The sequence below is a fragment of the Haemaphysalis longicornis genome, unplaced genomic scaffold, assembly GCF_048455015.1.
Source record: "Haemaphysalis longicornis isolate Haplotype H1 unplaced genomic scaffold, Haemaphysalis longicornis Haplotype H1 scaffold_2, whole genome shotgun sequence".
NCBI classification, from domain to species: domain Eukaryota; kingdom Metazoa; phylum Arthropoda; class Arachnida; order Ixodida; family Ixodidae; genus Haemaphysalis; species Haemaphysalis longicornis.
The window spans coordinates 55,688,204-55,710,532 of record NW_027526295.1 but is presented as its reverse complement, the minus strand read 5'-3'; the positions used below and the strand labels follow the sequence as shown (position 1 = coordinate 55,710,532).

Sequence of the window (22,329 nt, the reverse complement as noted above, 5' to 3'; positions counted from 1 at the left end):
TTTACTGTGTGTTTGGAATTGATTATGCACTGTGTTCTGAATCATGTTTTTTCCTACATATTTCCAGCGTATTATTTTTAATTTTTATTTACAGTGTGCTTGAATCTCCTATTGATAATGTAAACTATTCATTCTGTTCGTGGCCTGTTTCTCTGATCTGTGTTTCCTTCATCTAATTTTGATTATCTTTGATGAAATTTGTAGAACTGATTTGTTAAATTGGAATCGTGTTTTATTTTTGTTTTTTTGTTACTTATGATTACATGTGTGTTACGTGGTCCGTCCTCCATGCCTTGTAACGGCTTCCTGCGCCTTTGTCAAGCGGCTCGAGCAGCTTTTAGCCAGGAAGTCGTCCAGATGCTTCTGGGAAAACTGAATAAACTGAACATATCTTTCAACAGTGCCGTAGTGAATTTTCACGTCGCTTCATGTGGTTTTCGCTTAAACTGAAAGATCAAAAGAAAACATTTTGTTGTCAACATTACAGAATGGGCGGCACAGGATGGCCGAGACTCAGGGACTGCCCGAGCCGGCTCGTGCCGGCACGTCCCGGAAAAATTTTGATTCAAGCCCGAGCGCAGCACGGGCCCGAGAAAATGCATACTACCCGCTACGAGCCCGGCCCGCGAGTGCACTATGCCAGACTATCTAGCTACGCCACCCCACCCAACTGTTTCAGTGCTCTGCTCTTGCGGTGTGCTGTTTTTTCGTGCGCTGTTTCGTCGCCGTGTTCTTCTGTCGCGAGCGCGTTTGTCGCTGCGCTATGTTGTCGCTGTGCTTTTCTGTCGTGTGTGCTTTTGACGCTGTGCCCATTGACGCAGGGCTCTTTTGTGGCGTGCTGTTTTGTCGCGTGCCCTTTTGACGCCGTGCTGTTATGTCGGTGCTCTCTTGCCGTGTGCCCTTTCGTCGCCTGCTATTCTGTCGGTATACCGTTGTGCACACTCCGGTTTTCGTTATCCCCCCTCTTTAAAAAAAAGATTTTACGAACACTACGCTTAGCTGTATTGCAACTGTTTTGCAAAGGACGAAAGAAGGACAGGTTCGCACTGCAGCCACCAATACCATTTGAACCTAATCCCTTCAGTCTTTGTTTTTAAGGCATGTATCGGCGGTCCTTTGGGGCCCATGGAAAGCTTGTTCCAGTGTTAACGGCGACTGTGTGCTTCAAAAGTGGCGAACGAAGATGTAATGTTGTAAAAGAAAAAGTATTGTTGTACGCGTTAGTCTTCTCTGTTTTGCGAAGCACACATCCTATTAAAGGCTTCTTCAGTACTGCTAGTTCGGAATACCAGGACCACCACCCCATCGTTACCAATAGATTCCACGTCATTCAGTATCCTGAATGACTTTACTGCCTGCTCACCTATATCACTCGCACTGACGTAAGCACGTTCGTTTGCAAGTACTCATCTATCAGTTACGCACTATGTTTCCTAGCTGAGGCAGAAAGAAGTCCCGCCGTGCGTGGTGTGACGGTAACGCGAGCCACGGGGAGGCAACGGAAACACGGCATCCGCCGTGGAGATCGTCTTGCGGCGAGGACAATCGCCCGATGCGCGAAGCACGGGTGGAGAATAAATCATTTGGAAGGGACTGGCACAAGACAGACCCACTTCGTTCGTAGCACCGTGTCGTGCGAACTGTCTGTTCTCGCGGTTCCTAAATAGCGCTCGGCGTTTCCATCTCTCCGGCTGCGACAATCCTGCGAGCTGCAAAAAGAGCGTAGCAGGTTAAGGCGCTTGAGAAAGTACGCAGAGGTAAGAAATACTGTTTTGTTTTATTAGAAAATCCTGGTGTGAGATAAATATTCACGCACAAGGTTAAGAGCAAAATGACGACTCCACGTAATCTTTTTGTTTCGGTGTGATTGAAACAGATCTCATGGCGTTTGGATATTTAAGTGGGTTGTTTCGGTGAGATTTAACAAACGCGAGAAACCTATTTTGTTAGTTTATGAGCGCACGTGTGATTGCGACTGCTAGATCTCTCCACAGCTTCTGGAGTTCAGAGCTGGTCAGTCAGCGAAAACGACCAAGCAAGACGGTTTTGGTACTTCTAGACGGTATCACATTGTCTTTCAGCGGCAAAAACATTAGCTCCCATCCGACATTCCCCGGAAGACGTACAAATTGTAGCCATGCCAGTATAGCTGCTTTAGTAAAACTATGCGTAGCGTTCCTCGGGTACTGCTGCGTCTTCGAGTGGGTGTCCGAAAAGAAAGAACGGCTCTCTTTTGGCACTTTTAATTACCGTTTTCTTTCATAGCCCATTGATCTTTATACGCCTGGATGCTTTAGAGCACCGAATGAAAAAGTTCTGTCTAAGAAAAACTATTATGCCGAACGCTTTTTTTATATACACTACGATTTCAAGAATAATATTGCTTATCCTTTGCCTTGCGGCAGCCCTGCCCCCAGATTTAAAATCGGCTACTCTGTGTGTTTTTTCTTAGGTTTTGTTTTAACGCCCTGCGTTTAAACTCTGGAGCGATCTGGGTACCGTGGGTGCCGGCCATAAAATTTCGTAACACTTTGGCAGATGTTTGTGATGCTTTTTGCCAAAAATATGAATACTGCTCAGTTATTTTTAATATCTGCGCACCGATTGTTCCCGATACGTGGTTCATCAGGAAACAGCCCTTACTTAAGCTGAAATGGTTCATTTTATTCCTTGGTGTGCTCCGCTTTTCTCGTGTTCACCATTAAACGCAATCCCTTTATATAAATCATATCCGGTGATTTAGTGTAATGGTCGAACACGGTTTTCTGTGATTTAACAATCCCGGGACGTTCCAGCATTGGCGCCTCACTTTAATCCCAAGAGGTTTGTTTGCGGGAAGACGCAACTCCCAACCCCTGGAAAAAATGTTTACTCAACCGACTCTCAGCCATCTGTGAAATTTAACTCCGGAAATTTAACAAAAAATGGCTCAGGTTAAGCTTCTTTAAAGCTTATTATCACGAGTGAAGGCAAGGTCTACGTACGCATGGTTTCATGAAAATTTTCCTTTGCTTGAGATTTTGCATCGTGCTCGTAGCTCTATCAAAGGAATGACGGGATTCGTCCTTTCGGTTGCGCTGAACGCCATGCTAAGACGGCCAAGCCGGCGCGCCACCGATGGCTAGACTGCGCTACGAAGCGCCGGCGAAGCAGCCACTACACTATCCTGTGGTCACGTGGTTCGGTTGCGCCGAAGGGCACGCAGAGGTTGGCCTAGCCAGCGCTGAGCGATAAAACGCTGGTGAAGCCGCCGTTTTCCCTTTGCCTAGTAAATGACGCCGTAGCACCAAAGCTCCGAACGAGTGAAGCAGTAAGACACAGCTTGCTCACCGGGGGCTGAAGGTCACTTGCAACGCGATGAATATTTATAGGTGTAGCAGTGGTACAGATTTTGTAGTAATAATCAGCCGATATAGACAATACATTAAAACCACAGTTCTACCAAAAATCTTCAAGAAATAGCGTAAAAAACAGACACCAGCGGAAGAAAAAGTTAGGACGACGCTGTACTCACAACTAATTTTATTGAGACCACATCACCACGTAAGTACCACAACCCAAATCCTGTTTTTTGAAGATGTTCAACCAATACCAACTCGCCCAAATTCCGATCCTCTTACCACTATGAGGGTTTTTTTAACGCATGTACAACCACGTAGACGGCTGGTAACAGTACAATGTCTGTGCACAGGAGCGCTTCGACTGCCTGAAATAATTGGCAACCGAAATGAAAAGAATTCACGTTTCCTCAGCCTTCCTACTTACGCTCCTGCAGATCGCCTTCAACGAATCAGGTACGCTATACTGTTTACAAATGGTCGTTATAAATAGCCTTTTTTTGACACATGCATGACATGAAACATTGTATTATTCTCTAGATTGCTTGCGCAATTAACGCTGCTGCCCAGCCCACTGGTTATTTGTTTCTCAGCTGGCATTCTTTGGGAAGACACCCCTCAGGCCCGAAGGCATGACGTCATTCAAACAACCTTACCTTGTCGCATGTTTTCAAATTAGAGTGGACCATAAATATTATGTCCGGCTGATAGCATCACTCTATACAAATACGACACATTACAAGAATAAGAAGGGAGATGGAAAAAAGAACACATAGAAAAAGCAGTAAAAACGGTCATTCAAAAGCGAGACCAAAATGTGTCATACAATAGGAGAGCTATAGTTCTGCTGCGCGGCATAGGAAACATATCACCTGTAATTTAAAAAATGCCTCGGTGCATAAACGTACAAAAAGCAGTAAAAATGGTCATTGAAAAGCGATACCAAAATGTGTCATACAATAGGAGAGCTATAGTTCTGCTGCGCGGCATAGGAAACATATCACCTGTAATTTAAAAAATGCCTCGGTGCATAAACGTACAAAAAGCAGTAAAAATGGTCATTGAAGAGCAACACCAAAATGTGTCAGACAATAGGAGAGCTATAGTTCTGCTGCGCGGCATTGGAAACATATCAGCTGTAATTTAAAAAAATGCCTCGGTGCATAAAGAACTTTCTCTTTATTCATTGTTTTTTCCCTATGAAACCTCAATTTACTACAGGTTGTTTTCTGTTATAGTTGCCATGACATAAGTATGCCTCGTTAGATTCTTTTCTCAGGCAAATTAAACTAAAAGAAGTAATGCAGCTACATTGAACTTGACAGCTGTCACAAGTACAGAGCTTTCACTGGCCAGAGGGGCTGTGGGGCTGTTCCGCGCTCTTTGCTACCACGCCTCGTGGTCTTCACCTCTCTGCCTCTCTCCTGTCTTTACGAATTGATCAAAGGTTTCTTCAGTGCAATTAAATTTTCCCGCCTTCGCAGTGCTCGCCCGCCTTCCTCTGGCATATATAGCTCGCATCCTTTTATTTATGTTTAGTTTCTTGTTCTGCATAAAAGAGCGCGAGCTGGGGTTCTGTTCTTCTCGAGCTTGACTTCATCTCACACGTGCTGGAGGCATTCTGTGTCGTTTTTAATGCGTCGTTTTTTTTATTCGGCGGCGACTTTTAATAAAAATCAACCCAATGTGCACTTATAACCAAATGGACGCGGAGGCTGCCGGTGAGTTATATTTTGCGTCAAATGTACCTGCAGTTTTATTTTCGCTACATAACGGGCACATGTATGACATGTTCCAGCGGTTCCAGGAGTTAGTTTCGAATGGTTCTGCATATAGAAACCTCTTATTCAAGTATCCTATGAATTTTCGGCCAGAAGGGTCAATCGAGGGACAAGCGGGTATCTTTTCGAAACATCTGTTTGGGTGCGTGATGCCGCGTGACTGCTGTGGCTGGAATGCGTGACCGCGCATGAGCTACGGCGACAAGGCGGGCCCCTAAAGGGCTCTGCACTTAATATTTTGACAACAGTTTGTTCATACAGATGTGAGAACTTATTCGAAAATATTGGGTACAAGACAAAGATTTGTTTCACTCAGAACAGTATACAATAAGTGAAACTGCTACCTGGGACATCGCAGCATGCAGTCGTGGTGAGATTTCACATGCTTTCAGCAGTTCGCACTGAGGGCAGATTACATATTTTCCGGTACAATTTATATAAAAACATTATGTGCCGTATATGCCGCGTCATGTGTGCGGGCACCTGACAACAACTGGAAACTTTAAAGCAGAAATATTTTATTCACACCTATTTTCAAAATTTAGTTCACTGTAGTGCACTTTTGAACTAAATTCGCGGATACAAAATATAAACCACCAGACATAAAGATTACTTCATTGAAAACTCCCGGTTTTTTTTTCTTGGCAATCTAGATGCGGCAAGCCCAGAACAGCCGTGCGAAAACACACAAGTGGCGAATTGCATCGTGCGGGGCGTAGCCGACTTTTTGGAAAAACTGGAAACGCCTTCAGCCAAACGTAAACAGTTTTCGCTATCACATGAAGAAATGTGCACGTAAGTTTGTTTCTTTTCTTTCAACCCTTTTTGTATTCTTTGCTAATATACTTGCTTTATGAACAACTATAGCAAAATCGCAAGAGACGGAGGCAGAACACGCTTCCTTATGAACACCCTGGGTGCATGTATAGTGAAGTGGCTTTGTCTTGACAGCGGAATCTTTGAAGAGGGACGAAACCATTTGCGTATAGGTTACCTTCCCAAAGAAAGTGCAAAGCCTGGGGCAGTTAGAGGAACTAGCCAAAATACCACGAAATAATTGAAACAACAAAAGGAAGAGTCACTTGAGTGCAGTATTCGTATGGTGCCAGGAGAGGCATGAGATTTCTAGAGGACTGTCATGCCATGATCAAGAGTAACAAAAATGTAGCCAGTTGTCGTTGTGCAAGCTAATTTATGAAGCCTCAACAATCGTCAGTGCATTTAAAGAAAAATAAAATATATCGGTAAAATGTTTTGAAGTTACGTAGTACAAAATAACCGCGCGTAAGTCTTCCGTTTACAATGGTTCACTGTGCGCCCACCTTTACTTTAATACAGTTATTAGAAATAGTATAGAAACTTCGCCTCCGTGGCACCACATTTTTTCCACGTGAAAACACGTGTACCTATACAGCCGCAATAGTTGTTTAGACAACCAATGGGTTTTGCTAAAATGAAACTTCTTTGGCACAAGACACCCTCACTTGCACAAGCCTAAATTCCTCAAAGCAGGAAGCTCTTGCGTCAATTAAACACTTTTAGGTCTCCGACATAACACTGTTCTCGCACCCACATTCTTCATATTCTTGCAAATAGTTATTTTAACCACAACCCTGCAATATTCGATCTCCTCCTGGCTGTGTTCCTTCATTTCGACCAAATCGGAAATATAAAGACCATGTCCTAGAGAAAGCACCGCCAGAAGAATGCCTGAGATGCTGTCGTGACTGAAAAATGAATTTTAATAAAGAAAAGCACTTATAAGGGCAGTTATGCCGAGGAAAGCAACATTGACGCAGCGCAACCAAGTAACAAAGTAATTAGCGATTCTCGGGAGTACTGACTTCAATAGGCTGCGTTGCTTCTAAGGAATTATATTGAAAATAACCCGAGATAATACCTACATTGAAAAAACAACAGATGTTTAGCTACCTGTGTGGAGCAGTAGTACAGTCTTCCCTGAAGTGAAAATATTGTTATTTGGTTTTAGTATCGCCATTGCATGCTGCCGTCAGATGGATTAAGCCCGCCAACACTCAATAAAAGTATAAAAGGAATGAACCGAAAAGTCAACTAGCTTCACCCGTAGATCCCCAGCTGGGTAATGTCACCAATGAGCCTCGCACGCAGACCTTTCCATAATCTATGAATGTGGCGCTATTGGGGAGAATAACTGTTTCTGCGCTGTGCAATAAAAGGGTTCAAATAGACGCACAAGCCAACATTCAGTACGTATCCCTCCAAAAAAAATGCTTTATAACACTAAGAGTTTTAAAGAGCCCTTCAGAGTTAACTCTACGGGAGCTATGTAACAACTCCTCAAGTTACACTGCAACATGGTCATCATGTAACATTCATGTAATCATTCACCAATAATGTAAAATTAGATGTAATGATGTAACATTGTAACAATTTGTTATGTAAAATCCCACCAAATGATGTCTTTGAGGTAGCTGAAAATTAATTAATTTTTTTCCCAGTTTCTCCAGCGCAAACAGCATGCCGTCTGCTGATATTGTTCAGTGATACAGAGACTCCATTCTGTGTGTAAAGTTTGCAATCCTACATTCTGTATGTTTTTCACGCACTCTTTTCAAGGACGGAAAACTCTCGTTTGTGTTTTTATTTTATTACGTTGTTCTTTCAAAAGAATGCTTTGACACATAAATTTGGCATTGCTGGAGTGAAGCCTCTGAAGCCTTTCTAAGGCATCCTGCCGTCAGGGCTGTATTGGAAGGATACTTGCAATGGTAGCATCTGTGTAGCTATCGCTGCTAATTCAAGAACCTAATGTTGAAACATAACGTGACAAATAATTAAGCAACTAAATAAAACTATCCGCTCACCCAACCGGTTGCTCAATTTCAGGGGTGACCGCGCCTCAGCCTGCAGGCATCAGCACAAAGTTCAGCATTGCTCTTTGTTAGAGAACCAGACGCTTATTTATCTTGAGGATGCTGTGTCATCGGCGACGGCACTTCTGTGTGCAAACAACGCAAGCCTCCTGAATGGTTAGTAATAAAAATGAACATTTAAATCAAAATATGAACTTTGAGGGCAGAAGCAACGCTCCGGTTCTGGCGGCTGAAGGAGAAGTTGTTTCCATTTTTTACAATGCAAAAGAAAAAAACAGAAAGTGTGGCCCTTTAAAGTGGGAATCTTTGTTAGGGTGTTTGCATGTGCGCCAGCCTAGGTCCATGAGAAAACAGTTCAATTTCCCTGAGTAACCTATGGCTAGCTCTTAAGAGGGAGTGCACTACTGTTTAATCGAAATTGGCAGAGATCTTGCGTTTAATCACAGCCTGATATTTACTCCAACATTTAAATACCCGATAGGTGTCGGCTGCATAATGATTACATGGAAATGTACTGGATTAGTTACCTCCTGTAACCCACACGGTGCTCTCACTGCACGTTATGACGTCTCTGTCACTACCACTATAAGCACTGCGCCCTGAGTTCCGTCCCCAAAAGCTCCGGTAGAGTTAACACCCCGTTCCACGGCAGCTTGTGTTTCAATTGAAATACTATGACAGAAAACCTGCTAATTTGAATGCATATTTACCAATGAAAGGCGTGATTACTCACCGCAAACTTTGTAAATTTTCTCGCTTCAACGCTGCTACAGCAGCCTGGTCCGAACGAAACAAATAAAAAATGTGAACCTTCGGTACGGATTATAGCACAGACCGGGCACGTCGAGTGCTCCTAACTGTAGATTTCCGCCGTTGCTGTAAGCGTGAGCTCCAACGTCTCTATGCGGATTGATTCTACATTGTAGCCGGAAAAAGTGTTTTCCTTTGCACTGCCACAGGCATTGCCAAGTTGATAGTGAGCGACGTGATATCAAAGTGCTCTGCGAGAGCGTTTATCGACATGTAATAAAACAAATTTTTTTCCTTTGTTTTTGTTACAATGCATCCGCTACGGGTACAAAGCGTTAACTCTTTGTAATTGGCAGCTGGCGTCCTGACTTTTTATTTTTTAATTAGAGGTTCAGTAAAGCTTGGTGTCGGGCTAGTTGATGTAACATGGTTTTGAAGGTACGTTGCGCTTGCTGTGAACACAGAGACTTGCACGGGGAAAAAAACGCAGACTTTCGCGAGAAGACGGCGCCGTCTTCCCGTGAAAGCCTACGTTTTTTTTCCCGTGCGAGTCTCTGTGTTCACAGCAAGCGCAACGTACCTTCAAAATCTTATTATAGGTGTTTGGTGGCATACTGCTAGCCGGTTGGCAGCATGCGTGCTGAAGGCTGCTCTCCCATTTGATGAATGTGTTAACACAGAAGGCTGCATAACCCGGCACAGGGTCCTGAGTTGGCGGTGTCGTGTATAAAAACCGTTATGTTGTTATTATGAAAGAGTTAAAAGAATCATTATGAAAAAATTAAATGTTTCGCACCACAAAATTTTTAGAGCGATCCACCATTCGAAAGGAGCGATGACGATTGTAACGTGCCCTACTGCGTGCTTTGAGGTTTAGGAGCACCCCCCAAAAATGCGGTTCTAGGCACTGTAACACAAAAACGAAACAAAAGATAGCGTTCAATTTCTCCGTTTTTTATGTACTGTTTGTTCGCTTAATAGCTACAGAGAACAAAACCTCTCGTTATATTTAGTTGTGGTAGCAAGGATCTGAGGTACCGTATGTTAGAAGTTTTACTTCATCCCTCAGACCTCAGACAAGCAACAGCCAACATTTGCCGATCAAAGGTACAAGTGTACGTGCAGCTAATATCATTACCTTGGTTGTCGAACTTTAGGTATATTTTGCTATATTTGTAGTTAGCTATAGATAAAAGTTTCTGTTTATATAGTCGAAAAAATTTTGCTAACTTGAAAATTGAGATTCGAGAACTCTGGAAACAACCGAGGTAATCGATTAAACTTTGCTTTTTGAGGTCTGCCTGTTTCTAAAAAACAGATGCTAACAAAAAGCTTTCAACATGAAATCTGTGTGAAATCAAAGCACATAATCCACCCTCATAAAGTCCAAAATACGAACTGCGAAAGTTCGAACTTCAACTCAGCTAAAGTGGGAAGCCAACATCCGCGCTACGAACCTAAAAGAAATGCTGTGGGCCCCGAATGAGATCAAGCGCAATTGGATGGACAACGCTTTCTAAAGGGAGGGACCCAGGTTCGATTGGGAACACGGGAAGCGTTATCTTTTTGAGGCCCGCACTCACAACACCTGCTCAGGGGCCCAGTGCTTCCGTCCGGTTGCCCTCACGCTTCCTGGCGCAGCATTACCCCCTCTCCACTTCGCCAAGTGGAATTGCGCGTTAACGGTCCCCACGGACAGTGAAAGGAAGAAGACAGGAAGAAAAAAGCTCCGCTGGTAAACCTATTCACCATCGAAATATCACAGATAGTACAATGCTCACACCACAATAAACAGACACTGGACAAAGAAAAGAACAACAAACAATCCCTGACTTCTATCCCCGGTGTAAGATATACGCCTCATGAGCTGCCAGTAGATGTGCCAGTGAAACCGCCTAGCGGCCCGTTTCGAAAGCAGCCGGGGGAGGATCCCTACCGGTCCCCACTGTCGCCGCTGCTTTTCCGGCGAGTTCACGAGTGAGATTTACCGTTTGTATGCGTCGGAAATACATATTAGTGTAGCGCTGTGACTTTCTTCGCAGATGTGGTGTATTTACGAACGTGTAAACGCTTCTGACGCGATCTCAGCGTGGTACATTCGGTCTGTGTAAGCGGCGACTGTGTGCCACAGGCCGACGTCGCAACACCGAAGCATGCATAGAGCTGATTGTAATTACGCTGCCCTAAATTTACTAACAGTGCCTCCATTAATATCGATTCCACATATGGTCATGCTAAGACTGTACACTACGATTAGGTTTTATGCGCTTGCATAATCTAGTGGAGCACTCATACCTGACAGCGCGCCAGTTACGCTTGCCAATATCATAATCGAGATATTGATTACTACCGTTGACAAGCCAGCGTGACATATATTTCACGAACATTCTACGAAATAAGTACGATGGATAATGCAAAATTATACTCGGGGACATAAAATGTAATACTGGCTCGTCTTGTCGTGAGGTGAGCTCCCGCAAACCTAATCTTCTGCGTATATCCTCTGCGAGCATCGCGGAGACGGGCCTTCAGACTAATCCGCCTCCGCAACTGTATGCTTCTGCACCGTCACGTTTCGACATGAATCCTGCAGCATGCAGCCCAAACTGAGATCAGGCGGCCTTATCAGACACGACACTTTTCCAACGACACTTTGTAATGATTGAGAACCCCGTGCCCTGTACACTTGAAAAAATGTGTCCGCCGAATGATGCGTTTTTCGTTGAAGTCCATAAACAAAGGGAAAGTGAACGCGCAGCTTGTGTGTGTAACGACTAAAACGTTAATTCCTTTATTTCGTCTCGCATTCGTAGAGAACGATAATTAAACGTCCTCCTACCTCCCCCCGCCTTAATTTATGAAATAGCAGTGCATTTCGCATCTTATAGGTCTGGTGAGTCCTAGCTGGCTTTAGTTCAGACAAACGACTCTAGCATTTCTGAAGCTGCACTACGTTTTTCATTCCCATACGAGCTATAGGCACTGGACAGCGCCGAGAGGGTGACACGGAGCCCACGACATCAAGCGCCACCGCCGCCAGACATGTGTAACACTGTGTCGGTCCCCTCACAGCAGCCCGCTTGTGGCTGGGACGCGCTCCTGTTTTTGGAGCGCGAATCTAGCATATTAGTCGCCCCTTTCGGTTTAAAATGAAGTGTGCGATTTTGATGTAATTGTGCCACACAGCGAAGGTGAATGAAGAATGATTTCATTGGTTCAATTCACGTGTTGGAAGGCAAATAAAGTCCGTATGGGCGCGACGACCAGAAGAGAAACGCTAGCAAAGCCTGCCTGCCTGCGGGCACAACTTTCTCAAGATTTGCATGTTTTACAACAAAATAAAACGTAATTTATATTTTTAAACGCCTCAAAAGAGGAGGTTTTGCTTCCAAATATATCACGTTGGGCGATGTTTCCGCGCGGGGTACTCCATCCAGGTGAGTACACTTGGGATCTCAGAACTAAAAACTAGACCACCTTGTCTTTATCCGAATGTGATACTCCATACATGTAACCGTTCGCCTTTGCTTGCTTATAGCTGAAGCGCTGACGTCAATAAGTGGAACTTCCGATGGATTACAAAGCCTCCAGGAATAGATGGAAATTCAATGCCGAATATGAATTTATGACTTCAGTCATAGCATCAACAAAATATTGCAAGGTTTATCAGGCACAACGTGCCATCTGCTTTTTGTGTATCCTCGTTCGGTTATGCTACAGCAATGCAAGACAGATAATATCCCCCTTTCTATCCTTACGGGTACGAAAAAATGGGTAGCTTTAGGCCTATGTTGCACCCTCCGCCAAGAAACTTTCTGGGCTTCCAGGTGTAGTCCATCGCGTCAGCTGTAAAAAAAAGCACGCCCCGAAAAAAAAAACTCTTCACGTGAAGGCTATGAAAGAAACTCCATTGTGCGGGGAGGAGGCGGGTGTAGGGGTAAGCAGAGAACCTAACGTAGGCATACCGGAGTATGTAATTACAGAATATTCATATTGGGTGCTCTTTTTTCTATGTGCCCTAACCGGTCCGGCGGGTACCTCTGTTAAAAAGAGGTAGCAGCGCTGTTATTACCGTCAACACCTTTGCCAATAAAGCACGGGAAAAAATCTAGTTCGCTGGGTACACTCTTCACTTGCCCGATGTGACCGCAATCCCAACGTATGAGGTAAAGGTTTCCGGCTCCCTCTACCCGAACACGAATTTCGTCCTGCGTTCATATACAGTACACTCTCGATAAACGGAACTTCAAGGGACCGAAAAAATTATGTGCGTACACACTATCAATACCATTTCATTGAACTCGAAGCATCAGAAGGTGAATGCAGCTGATAGTTTTTCAGAAAGCATAAAAACTAAAAGAGGTTTAGGCACAGCACTCACAAAGTTAATTTGGCAACAATGAGTCCCTGAGCATCAAATGCATCAAATATGTTCGTTTGAGTCCTTGCAACGGCATCTTCACGGATGCTAGAGGCCTCAACTTCGCGAGTGCTTACGAGCCACCGAATGTAGAAGACGGCAACGCGGTAATGAAGCGCGAATAGCACCACGATGGCACGAACGAGGCAATAGGAGCAGGGCCCCGTAATCTCGGCGTCTTAAATCGAGACCATACGACTGGAACAAGAACTGCGATGTTGCATTCGTTGCGCTAACACGGCTGACCACTAACGAGACGAGGCTTACGAGGAGGGAGGAGAAAAAAACAATCACGAAACAACCGGAACCGTAAAAAGCAGATTCTCATGCCAAATGGTTTCACAAGAAGTTCCATTTCTGGTTCCGTTTAAACGGTGACGTGCAAAGTTTAATTCCGATTATGGCGAGTTTTTTTACGTTACCTGAATGCAAAACCAACCAACTTACTGGCTACTGTTCCGTTTAAGCGGTAATTCCGTTTAAGCGATTTCCGTTTATCGAGATTGTACTGTATTTGCAACTTTTATTGCTGGAAGTCATATCTGTTTTTTTGTCGGCTTTTCCGTTGATTAGACAACCATTTCATAGTTTCTTTTGCAAGAAGAGACGATGATTTTACGTTGTCCGAAAGCCGACGAAGCATTTCGGAACGATAAAGCCTTAGGCGTCCACCCCATATGTGGACATGTATTTAATACGGCAATACAAGCACTTCATATATTAGATAACGAAAAGCCGAACCGCTGGGTGGTAAATGACACTGTTATCTGTTTTGCTGCCCTCGTTGTTAACAAATTTAACGCGAACCCATGTGTATTTACCGCCTGCTAACCAGCCTGTTAACCAGTCCACAACAAGCTGCTCGTGCATCCCAACATCATGTAATCCGCTTGCTTAGTGTGAGTTTTTCAAGATGCAGTAATCACCGCTTCGCATCTGCAGAAGAAAGAAAAGAGCAGAAGAATATGCGGCAGAATGCAAAGCTGTGAACGTACGCTTCATAATGGTGCCAACTTACGGCTCGGCAGCAAAGCGGCAGCAAAGTGGCAGCATTCTATCAGCGCCCCGTCTCCTTTGGAGGCTTACCCCTTCTACATTTCTTCATGACTTCATTGCAGTATGTAGTTGATGTGCGCGCAAATCACGTTATGACACACATTTTTGCGAAAGTGCATTCACAGGCGCTGTAGCCGGTCGACGCGCCGGGACCGACTCAGAGTTGCCCGGGTCTGCCGCGGCTGGTGCTTCGCTCACCCGGAAAACTTGGACGTCCGGTCCCTATTACGTTTCTTTTCGACTTGCAGACAATTTATTTTTCCGTGGATTTGGTAACTTTCCTTGGTTCTTGCTAGAAAGCGTGAGTGGGTACATATTTTATGGCTACGCTGAGCATTGTAATATCCTTGAAATTTTTTCGTGGCTTATATCCTCATAAAAGCCTTAAGTTGGATAGGTGTTGAGAAATCACATCTTCGAAAGATATTTTTCTGCGCCGTATATATTCGAAACAAAGCCGCATTCGTTGCCCGCACTGCAAAACGAAACCAACCTCTTAAAGGCCAACTGCCACGAAAATTGACCTTCCCAAAATTCTGCATCCACCTGTGGTGTCCACCACTAAAGTCTCTTGTGACCTAATTTCATGCTCCACGCGCGCGCAGTATCTTTATTAAGACCGAAACCGACCAAGGATATTTAAAATCCAAAAAAGACGTTTCGACTCCCGTACGGGTGTCTTGTTCACAATGAAAAGTGGGGGCGAAGTGATCCGGTTAAGTTTGCTTCAAGATGTGACGTAGGCAACGTGCGTACACGTGGGGGAAGTTGCCGTCATTGCGATTAAGTGTATGCTCCGTGGTATGGATTGTCAGGGATTCAAGATAAAGCCGAGAGGTGCAATTCTTCTCTTTTCCGATTATGTTTGCATTGGTCCAAACTGTGTCATGGTGAGTTGCTTCTGCGTGCTCAGCGAGAGCATTAGAAGACACATTTTTCTGTGTCTTATGCGTTCTTATATGTTTGCCTGACCAGACGGGTTTCCGTCCAACCCTCGATTTTATTAAGACCGTTTGAAAACGCGCCACTTCAGCCGACGGTGCACCTAGCGGAGTGTCGCCACAACTGCCCCCACTGCGGTGAACATCCGGATGTGACGTTAGACTCAGGACTCCCGTGCTGCCGTCGCCTCTCTTCAGCAGCCCTTCATGTGCGGCGTGACGAGAGTGCGCAGGGTAGTTCGTGCCTCTTCATTAATAATTCCTTTCACACGTTTTCGAAATGCAAGAAGCTGGAGGAGCTCTGGGTTGCGGAGGCAAAAAGAGCCAATTCGAAAAGGGCCGGGTACGGTCGACGTGAGACGATACGCCGTCGGCGAGCGAGTGCGACAGTTGCACATCGGCTTTTTCGTGGTTGCGACGGCCGCAGGCGGCTCTCGGTCTACTCAAAGAGCGCGCGATCCGCGAATACGGCCTGTGCGAGACGGTACTACCTTGATCACATTGGGGTGCGGTGAAACTAGCGAATAGTTCAGCGCAGCCTCCTAGAAATAGTTTCACAACGCAACGGCATGCTCGGCTCACGCAAGCAAAAAGCGGGGAGCAGACGTCAATCGTCATAGCAGACGACAAGCCGGCATCTTGGTGACGTGTTGCGCGAGATGAACACATACCTTCGTTGCAAACGAACTGCGCATGCGCGCGAAGTTACACGGAACGCCGGCAGGCGGCTCCCGCGCATGGAATGGCACGCGCTCCATATAAAGTCTTCATAAATGTTTTAAATGCAGAGCATTTCAGTAACTCACGATGTCACCCGCGTTGACGTCCGTAGTCCGCATCGCTCCCCCTACACTATATAAAGAAATAATTCTTACCGACGCCAGGTTTCGATCCCACGACTCTGCGGGCGGAACGCAAGGTACATGGTGCTCTACCGACTGTGCCACAAAGCCGACACAGAATGGAAGGTTACGCACGCGCCTTATATCCTTGACTCATTCAACCGTCGGGCACAGGTGCGCCCTCTCCCCCGCGTCCTCCTCGCCTTCTCTCCGCTCGCAACACGCTCTCTCGCCGCGTTCGGTTCGGGCGCACAATAGGTGGGGACATGCGCAACACCCTCTCTCGCCGCGTTGGGTTCGCGCTGAGCAACAGTCGGTTCGCTAGTAAGAGCAGGTGTGCGCGCTCGCATCGCGCTCTCTCGCCGAGGTCGGTTCGCGTTTAAACCACATATGTCGTTCGCGCGCGCTCCGGTCGCTAACATCTGTGACGTGATCGTGACGTCAACATCACGCGTTCGTGTGGGGGCGCGATTTCGGCGCTATAACACTCTCTCGCGAGCGGCATTGGATTGGATTCGATTGGATTGGTTTGGATTTGGGTTGGATTGGATTAAAGTGGATTGTGTTGCGTCATAGCCGCGCCACGTTGCGTCATAGCCCCTCCACGTTGCGTCATAGCCGCGGCAGGGGGTTCATGGCTCGTTTCACCATCGACTTCATCGACAAAGTCTACGCTGGAAGACAACAATTACAACAACAACAACCAATACGTAATCCATACGACTTGCAGGCACGCCCCCCGCGAAAATGGTCTGCATTTGATCGTGCCCCTCGCGAGGGGGATGTTTTTGTAATGCGCGAAATTTGCCTCCACAATTTTTACTTAAAGGAGCCATGAAGAGAAAATGCAAGTTGGTTTTATTCGAAAGATTTCGTGTTTTATAGTGCCCCCAGCGCTTGTCCGGATACAAACGGTGCTTTATTCACTGAGAAATTAAACAATTTAGGTTAAAATTTTGATTTTCCCGCTCAATCGTGCGTTTTCGTGGTCCCAAGTGACATCACGGGAACCGACCGCTCTGCAGCCTAGAGTACCTTCATTCACGCATCCGCCGTACAGGGTAGAGACACGTAACGCTGGCGCCGCCATGTTCGGTTGCTCGCTCGCCGCCGAAGCAAGTCATTGTGTCAAAACCGCGCTAAAATTATCGCCGCAACGCGGTTTACTGAAGAAGTTTGAATCATATTGTCTGTTTCGCGTTGCTAGGTCTCGTGGGAAACGAAAAGAATAACGCGTTGAGCCCGTTGGCCCAATTGCGGCGGCACGGGACCGTTCAAAGGTTGTCTCCACCCTGTAGCGGTGTTGGTTTGTTCCATAGAGTTAATACTTTGTTCCCGCGTTTCTTTACGTTCTGTAACCTAGATGGCGCCACCATACCGTGGCAAGCGTTTGGTTTGTTTTTGCCCGCATTTAAACCTGGCTTGTTTTTGTTCTGGGAGAAAATATTCGTTCCCTGAAACAGTGCTCGCTCGACAAATGGGGTCACGTAAGACACCGTTGCTTGCGTCAATCGGCCAGTGTCGTCTGAGACAACCCCAAGCCCCGTAGTGATGTGCAGCTAAACCAAAGCATGCTGTGCGCAGTACGAACAGCAGAACGCATCAGTACTTCTATGTTTACATGTGCTTTCGTAACTTCCACTGTTTGTCCCATCATTCCTATTGCTTTGTAAAGAATGTGCCCTAAATTCAAGCGCAAATCGCTCGTTCGTCTAGTTTGTAAGCTCTACCTAATTTGCGTCTGCTTCTGCCAGCCTCCGCCAATCGCAGAGCTTAGCCCATGTGACATCACAGGTTCTGTTGCTGGAAATGAGCTGGTGGGTCGCATGACCATTCCCGTTTTTCCTAATTATGTAGCTTATTTGAGCGAAGTTTACGTTAAAAGTGGTGTCAGTATGATTCTAACGAGGCAATCTTTTGAATGAACCAAACTTGTGTTTTCTCTTCATGGCTCCTTTAATTAATGGTGGTGGATATATTTCACCACCACCACCACCCGCATTCCCCCCAACTGTGATTAAGATGGTACGTTGTTGGAGCGGCTGGTCGGTGTGTCGGCGCGCGAACGAGTACGGCGGCTGTGTGGCGCGCACTGCAAGATCGCGACCGGCCGGCTCCACGAACGGCCGACGCGATACGATATGCTGTTGTCGCGGCCAGTTTCTTAAAGTACACACTAGAGAGGAATCTGGCGCTAGCGTCCATGCGGTTCACATCAAGGCCGTCTGTGTCGTCGTGGACCGCCATTATGTCATGCGCTCGCCTTTGTTTCATCATTGGCATGGATTGAAACGTCCTAGTGACCGCAAATTTAAACAAAAGGCCACGAAAACGCGAAGAGTGTGCAATTATGTAAGTGGAAAAAAAAATAGGCTGCTTTAAAACTAAGGAAAAAGGATGTAAAGCGTATTCTTTGCCGGGACGGTTGTGCCTACTGTTTTTCAGACGAAGCTGGCGGTTATTACTTTGTGGGAAACTTATTGAAGACACTTATTTTATTAATTTTACCTTTATTTCAAACAATCAGTTGTTTGAAAAGCTTGGAAAGGTTTTTGAGCGTGCCTGCGAAAATGTCGTCTTCGTAGCGAACCGGTGCAGCGATTTTCAGCTGCAGTTTAACAAAACTTGCTGCTGAGCGAGTTGGTTGATACTTGAAGAAAAAAGCAAACGAGGCGTTAAGTAGTCGTGGCCCGTGGGCGAATACAAGATATGGACGGCCGCAGGCGCTCGTGTCTGTCGTATCTTGTCTTCGTTGAAGTATGTTTTGTTTCTTTTTTTCGTCAGCAACAAATTTCTCGGCCGCATATTACCCGCTCAGTCATACGTACTTCGACTGCAGCATGACGAACCTCGGGTACGATTACGAACTGCCTGCTGTTTCGCCGAACACGGCTACCACAGAGAAGGCAGGATTTTGGCATCCTCGTATTTCGTAGACGTGTTAATGCGTAGTGAAGAAAGAAAATCCCCCAAACCGCTTAGGAATCCAATTGACAGGCCAAGCGCAAGTAAAAAGCGGGGGTCTTTTCATAACCCCCACGACGACATGGATTCCCAGGCCCAGTTTCCTTTCTAGTATACTTACTAAGAAACTCTATGGTCGCTGCCGGTCGGGGCGCGAACGGGTTTGCCAGATAGCTGTGCGGCGCACTGCACGATAGCGGCCGGCGCGAGGCGATACGCTGTTGTCAGGGTTATCGCGGCCGCTCGGGGCGCGACCAAGTACAGCACGCGCCGCACTGCACGGAATCTATTCAGATCAAGCAACTTCACCAAAAAATAAATAAAGTCTAGCCATTGTTGGCACCACTTCTCTCACCGGTCAGGAAAAAAAAAAGACAGGAGAGGGAGGCACATTTGACAGCATTGAGTCTCGACAAAGGTCACTGTTTCACGACGCCAGCGCAGAAAGACACTACAGGGCTTTTGTCGTTGCCTTGAATCATTATCTAAAGATATGTCGCGGCAACCCTGCTAACAGGAACAAAACTGTCCGTCTAAACAAAAATGATAAAATTCTGCATTTAAACATTGATAATATGAGTTAAAACCGACTTCTTGCACGCTAGCCGGCATGTTTCGGCGCTTTCCTCCCAAAGTTGCTTTCTTTTAGATGCAGAGCATCTGATTCACTCGCCTTGTCCCTCCGGCGTCGTCGTCGTTGGCGGCGGCGGCGTTGTCCATCCCTCTCCCATTCTCCTCGCCGCGCCAGCTGCGCTCTCCGCCGCTCACCCCCTCTCCTCTCCGATAGCGAACACTCTCTCGCGAGGGGCATTGGATTGGATTCGATTAGATTGGCTTGGATTAGATTGGCTTGGATTGGATTGCATTGGATTTGGATTGGATTAAAGTGGGTTGTGTTGGATTGTGTTGCGCCATAGCCGCGGCACGTTAGCGTCATAGCCGCGGCAGACGCGCTGGGGCCGGCGCAGGTGCAGTACTCTCTCTTCCACGGTTTCCTCTCCTTCGGGCGCGCTGCGCATATAACCGGTGTGCCGTTCTCCGGCGAAGCAACATCCACGCTTGGCTCAAACACCTAGAGTCCACGCCGCTTTACAAGTACGCCAACGTCGTCATCGACTGGGACCGGCTTACGCAGTCCCCTCAACGTTATGCGCGCTATAAAACGCGGTCCCTTCGCCGCTCCGCCTATGCGTCGCATCTACACAGGGGTTCCCGCGAGGGGAGGTGGAAGTTTTTTTCTATGTCTCACAAACGCAGGATGATTCGATCGGCTCAGGTCATATTGGCTGGGCTAACGCCCATGTAGCGCTTTACACTGCCTTTCGTGTGCCTATTTCCTAGCACCCAGCTTCGCCACGACGGCCCTCGATGCCTGTGTTTACCTCTTACCGCACGTCTACAGGCGCGTCTCACCCGCTCACAGCGAAGCAATAATGATTGTACGAACTTCCCAACCTCTTTTCGCGCATGTTGTAAGCTTTTGTAGAAGTGGACGACACTGAAACACATTGAATGCGCGCCTTATTCTCGCCGGCAGCCGTTGGAGAATCCGCCGGCTGCGCCCAGTCAATTCCTGGGAGTAACATCACTTGCGACCGGCCGGCCTTCTTTCTCCAGTTTCGGTTTCGAAACGGGAATTTTTGATCTTCGTTTACGATGAAGTGACGCATATTGGACCTCCAAATTGCTACCAGAAAGCTACCAGTAATTCTACCAGAAAATCGTGCATTTAGGGGTTAAAAATGTCGTTGCAGTTGGCCTTTATTATGCCTGTATGGCAACAATAGAATTCATAGTATTCGGACGTGCCAGTGATGATGTGCCGTTGCTGTCGCCGACGCCCGGAAGGGCGGGAAGGACGCGTGCAGACCCGCGTCCCGGATAGCCCTTGTTAGCGCTCGAGCACTCTACCAAGGCGCAGCTGCTCTTTGAGGGGCCCTGTGCGTACTATTTACTTGCAGCCGTGACGATAACAATTTTTGTATGCCGCGGAAAGGGAAGAAGAAGCGAAACAGAACCAAAACACTGCATCTGCATTTATCAGCACCCCAGCGCTCATCACTTAAAGGCGGCGGAGAAGCGGCGGCAGGCGGTGCAGTGATCGCGAAGCTCGAGGCGTATACTTTTACGTGGGGACACCGAGGCCCAAAAAAGCTGTAAATGAACTCAGTGGCGCCGTGCGTAGACCTTCGATTGAGAGGTTATCTGGCGGAAGAACTGTTAACTTCGCAGCGTCATAGACTTTCACTGACAACTTTCACGAGCATAGTGATTTGCATGCACCAGCGGAATGCGAGTAAAGCAACGTTGTAAGCTCACCGTGCGAGCTCACGAAACGCGATCTGAACGCGCGATTCTACCGCATTGTTAAAAAATATGCGAAAGTGCGGGAGGCGTACGTCCATTTAGACCCGCGCCGAAAGAGAGAGAGAGAGAACAAAACTTTATTAAAAAGAAAAGAAAACCGGGTTAGCGAGGGGGCGTGGCGGAGGACCAGAGGTCCGCCGCGACCGCCAGAGCTCGGCAGGTGACCAGCACTTGGCTGGACTCCTCGGAGCTGCCCAGGGCCTGCTCCCAGTGGAATGAGGAGGGGAGTGGGGAATATGGGTCAGCAGGACATTCGCAAAGAGAGTGATACAGAGTATCCAGCTGACCGCACTTGGGGCAGTCGGGTGTGTGGAATTGATATGGATGTGTATGTATTAGTTGAGTACGATGAGGGAACGTGTGCGTCCCGCGCCGAAGCTCCTCTCAACATTGGGCAACGCCAGCCAGTGACTTCGACGACTTCGACAATATCGTTTCGACTCCGCTGCTTCGTGCGTGAACTTACCCAAGTTGCGCAACCTCATTCACGGCGAAGAAACATCAATGTTTTCGCCGCTAGTTTAATCCATTCGAGGAATTCAAGTACCTTTCTTGCATTTCGGGGCGCTGTTCCGACAGCCGAAGCTTCTTTTTCGCGGTTGCTGGTATTGAGTAGCTGGAGTGCTGTAGCCAACGGTAAAATCAGCGGCACTGCATCGCTTGCGAGCACACACCTCTTTGACGTTCAGTAGTACGTCCCCTACAATATCGTTTCTAACAACCGCAATCTCATAGGAACGCTGCTGCGCGTACCGGCGTTGCAGTCCTCTATAAAGCATTTCCGCACCATTTTTTGTTGCACGATCACGAATTCTCACTGGCGTGAGTGTTCAACGGCTACTGAGCCACACAACACCTTCTCAGATCACGTTGAAACACTGCGGCGAGCGCAAATGCCTTCGCACGGCATTGTCAAAATTATCTTCCGCTCCGGCAACCGCTGGTATCCGCGAGCCGCGCTGCGTAGACGACCGGTAACAAAAGCTGGCGTGAAGGACCGACGAGGAGCCGAAAA

At 46.8% G+C, this 22,329-nt stretch overlaps 1 protein-coding gene across 1 annotated transcript in view; it reads left to right on the top strand.

Annotated features, from left to right (window-relative positions):
• The first annotated feature begins 1,568 nt into the window (after nucleotides 1-1,568).
• LOC144167121 (uncharacterized) overlaps nucleotides 1,569-22,329 on the top strand; it is a 33,671-nt gene continuing 12,910 nt past the window's right edge. The window contains exons 1-4 of the mRNA XM_077696496.1: nucleotides 1,569-1,757; nucleotides 3,692-3,794; nucleotides 5,773-5,914; nucleotides 7,988-8,130. Coding sequence (XP_077552622.1) covers nucleotides 3,728-3,794; nucleotides 5,773-5,914; nucleotides 7,988-8,130 — 352 coding nt within the window. The 5' untranslated portion in view covers nucleotides 1,569-1,757; nucleotides 3,692-3,727. The remainder of the gene's footprint in view (nucleotides 1,758-3,691; nucleotides 3,795-5,772; nucleotides 5,915-7,987; nucleotides 8,131-22,329) is intronic.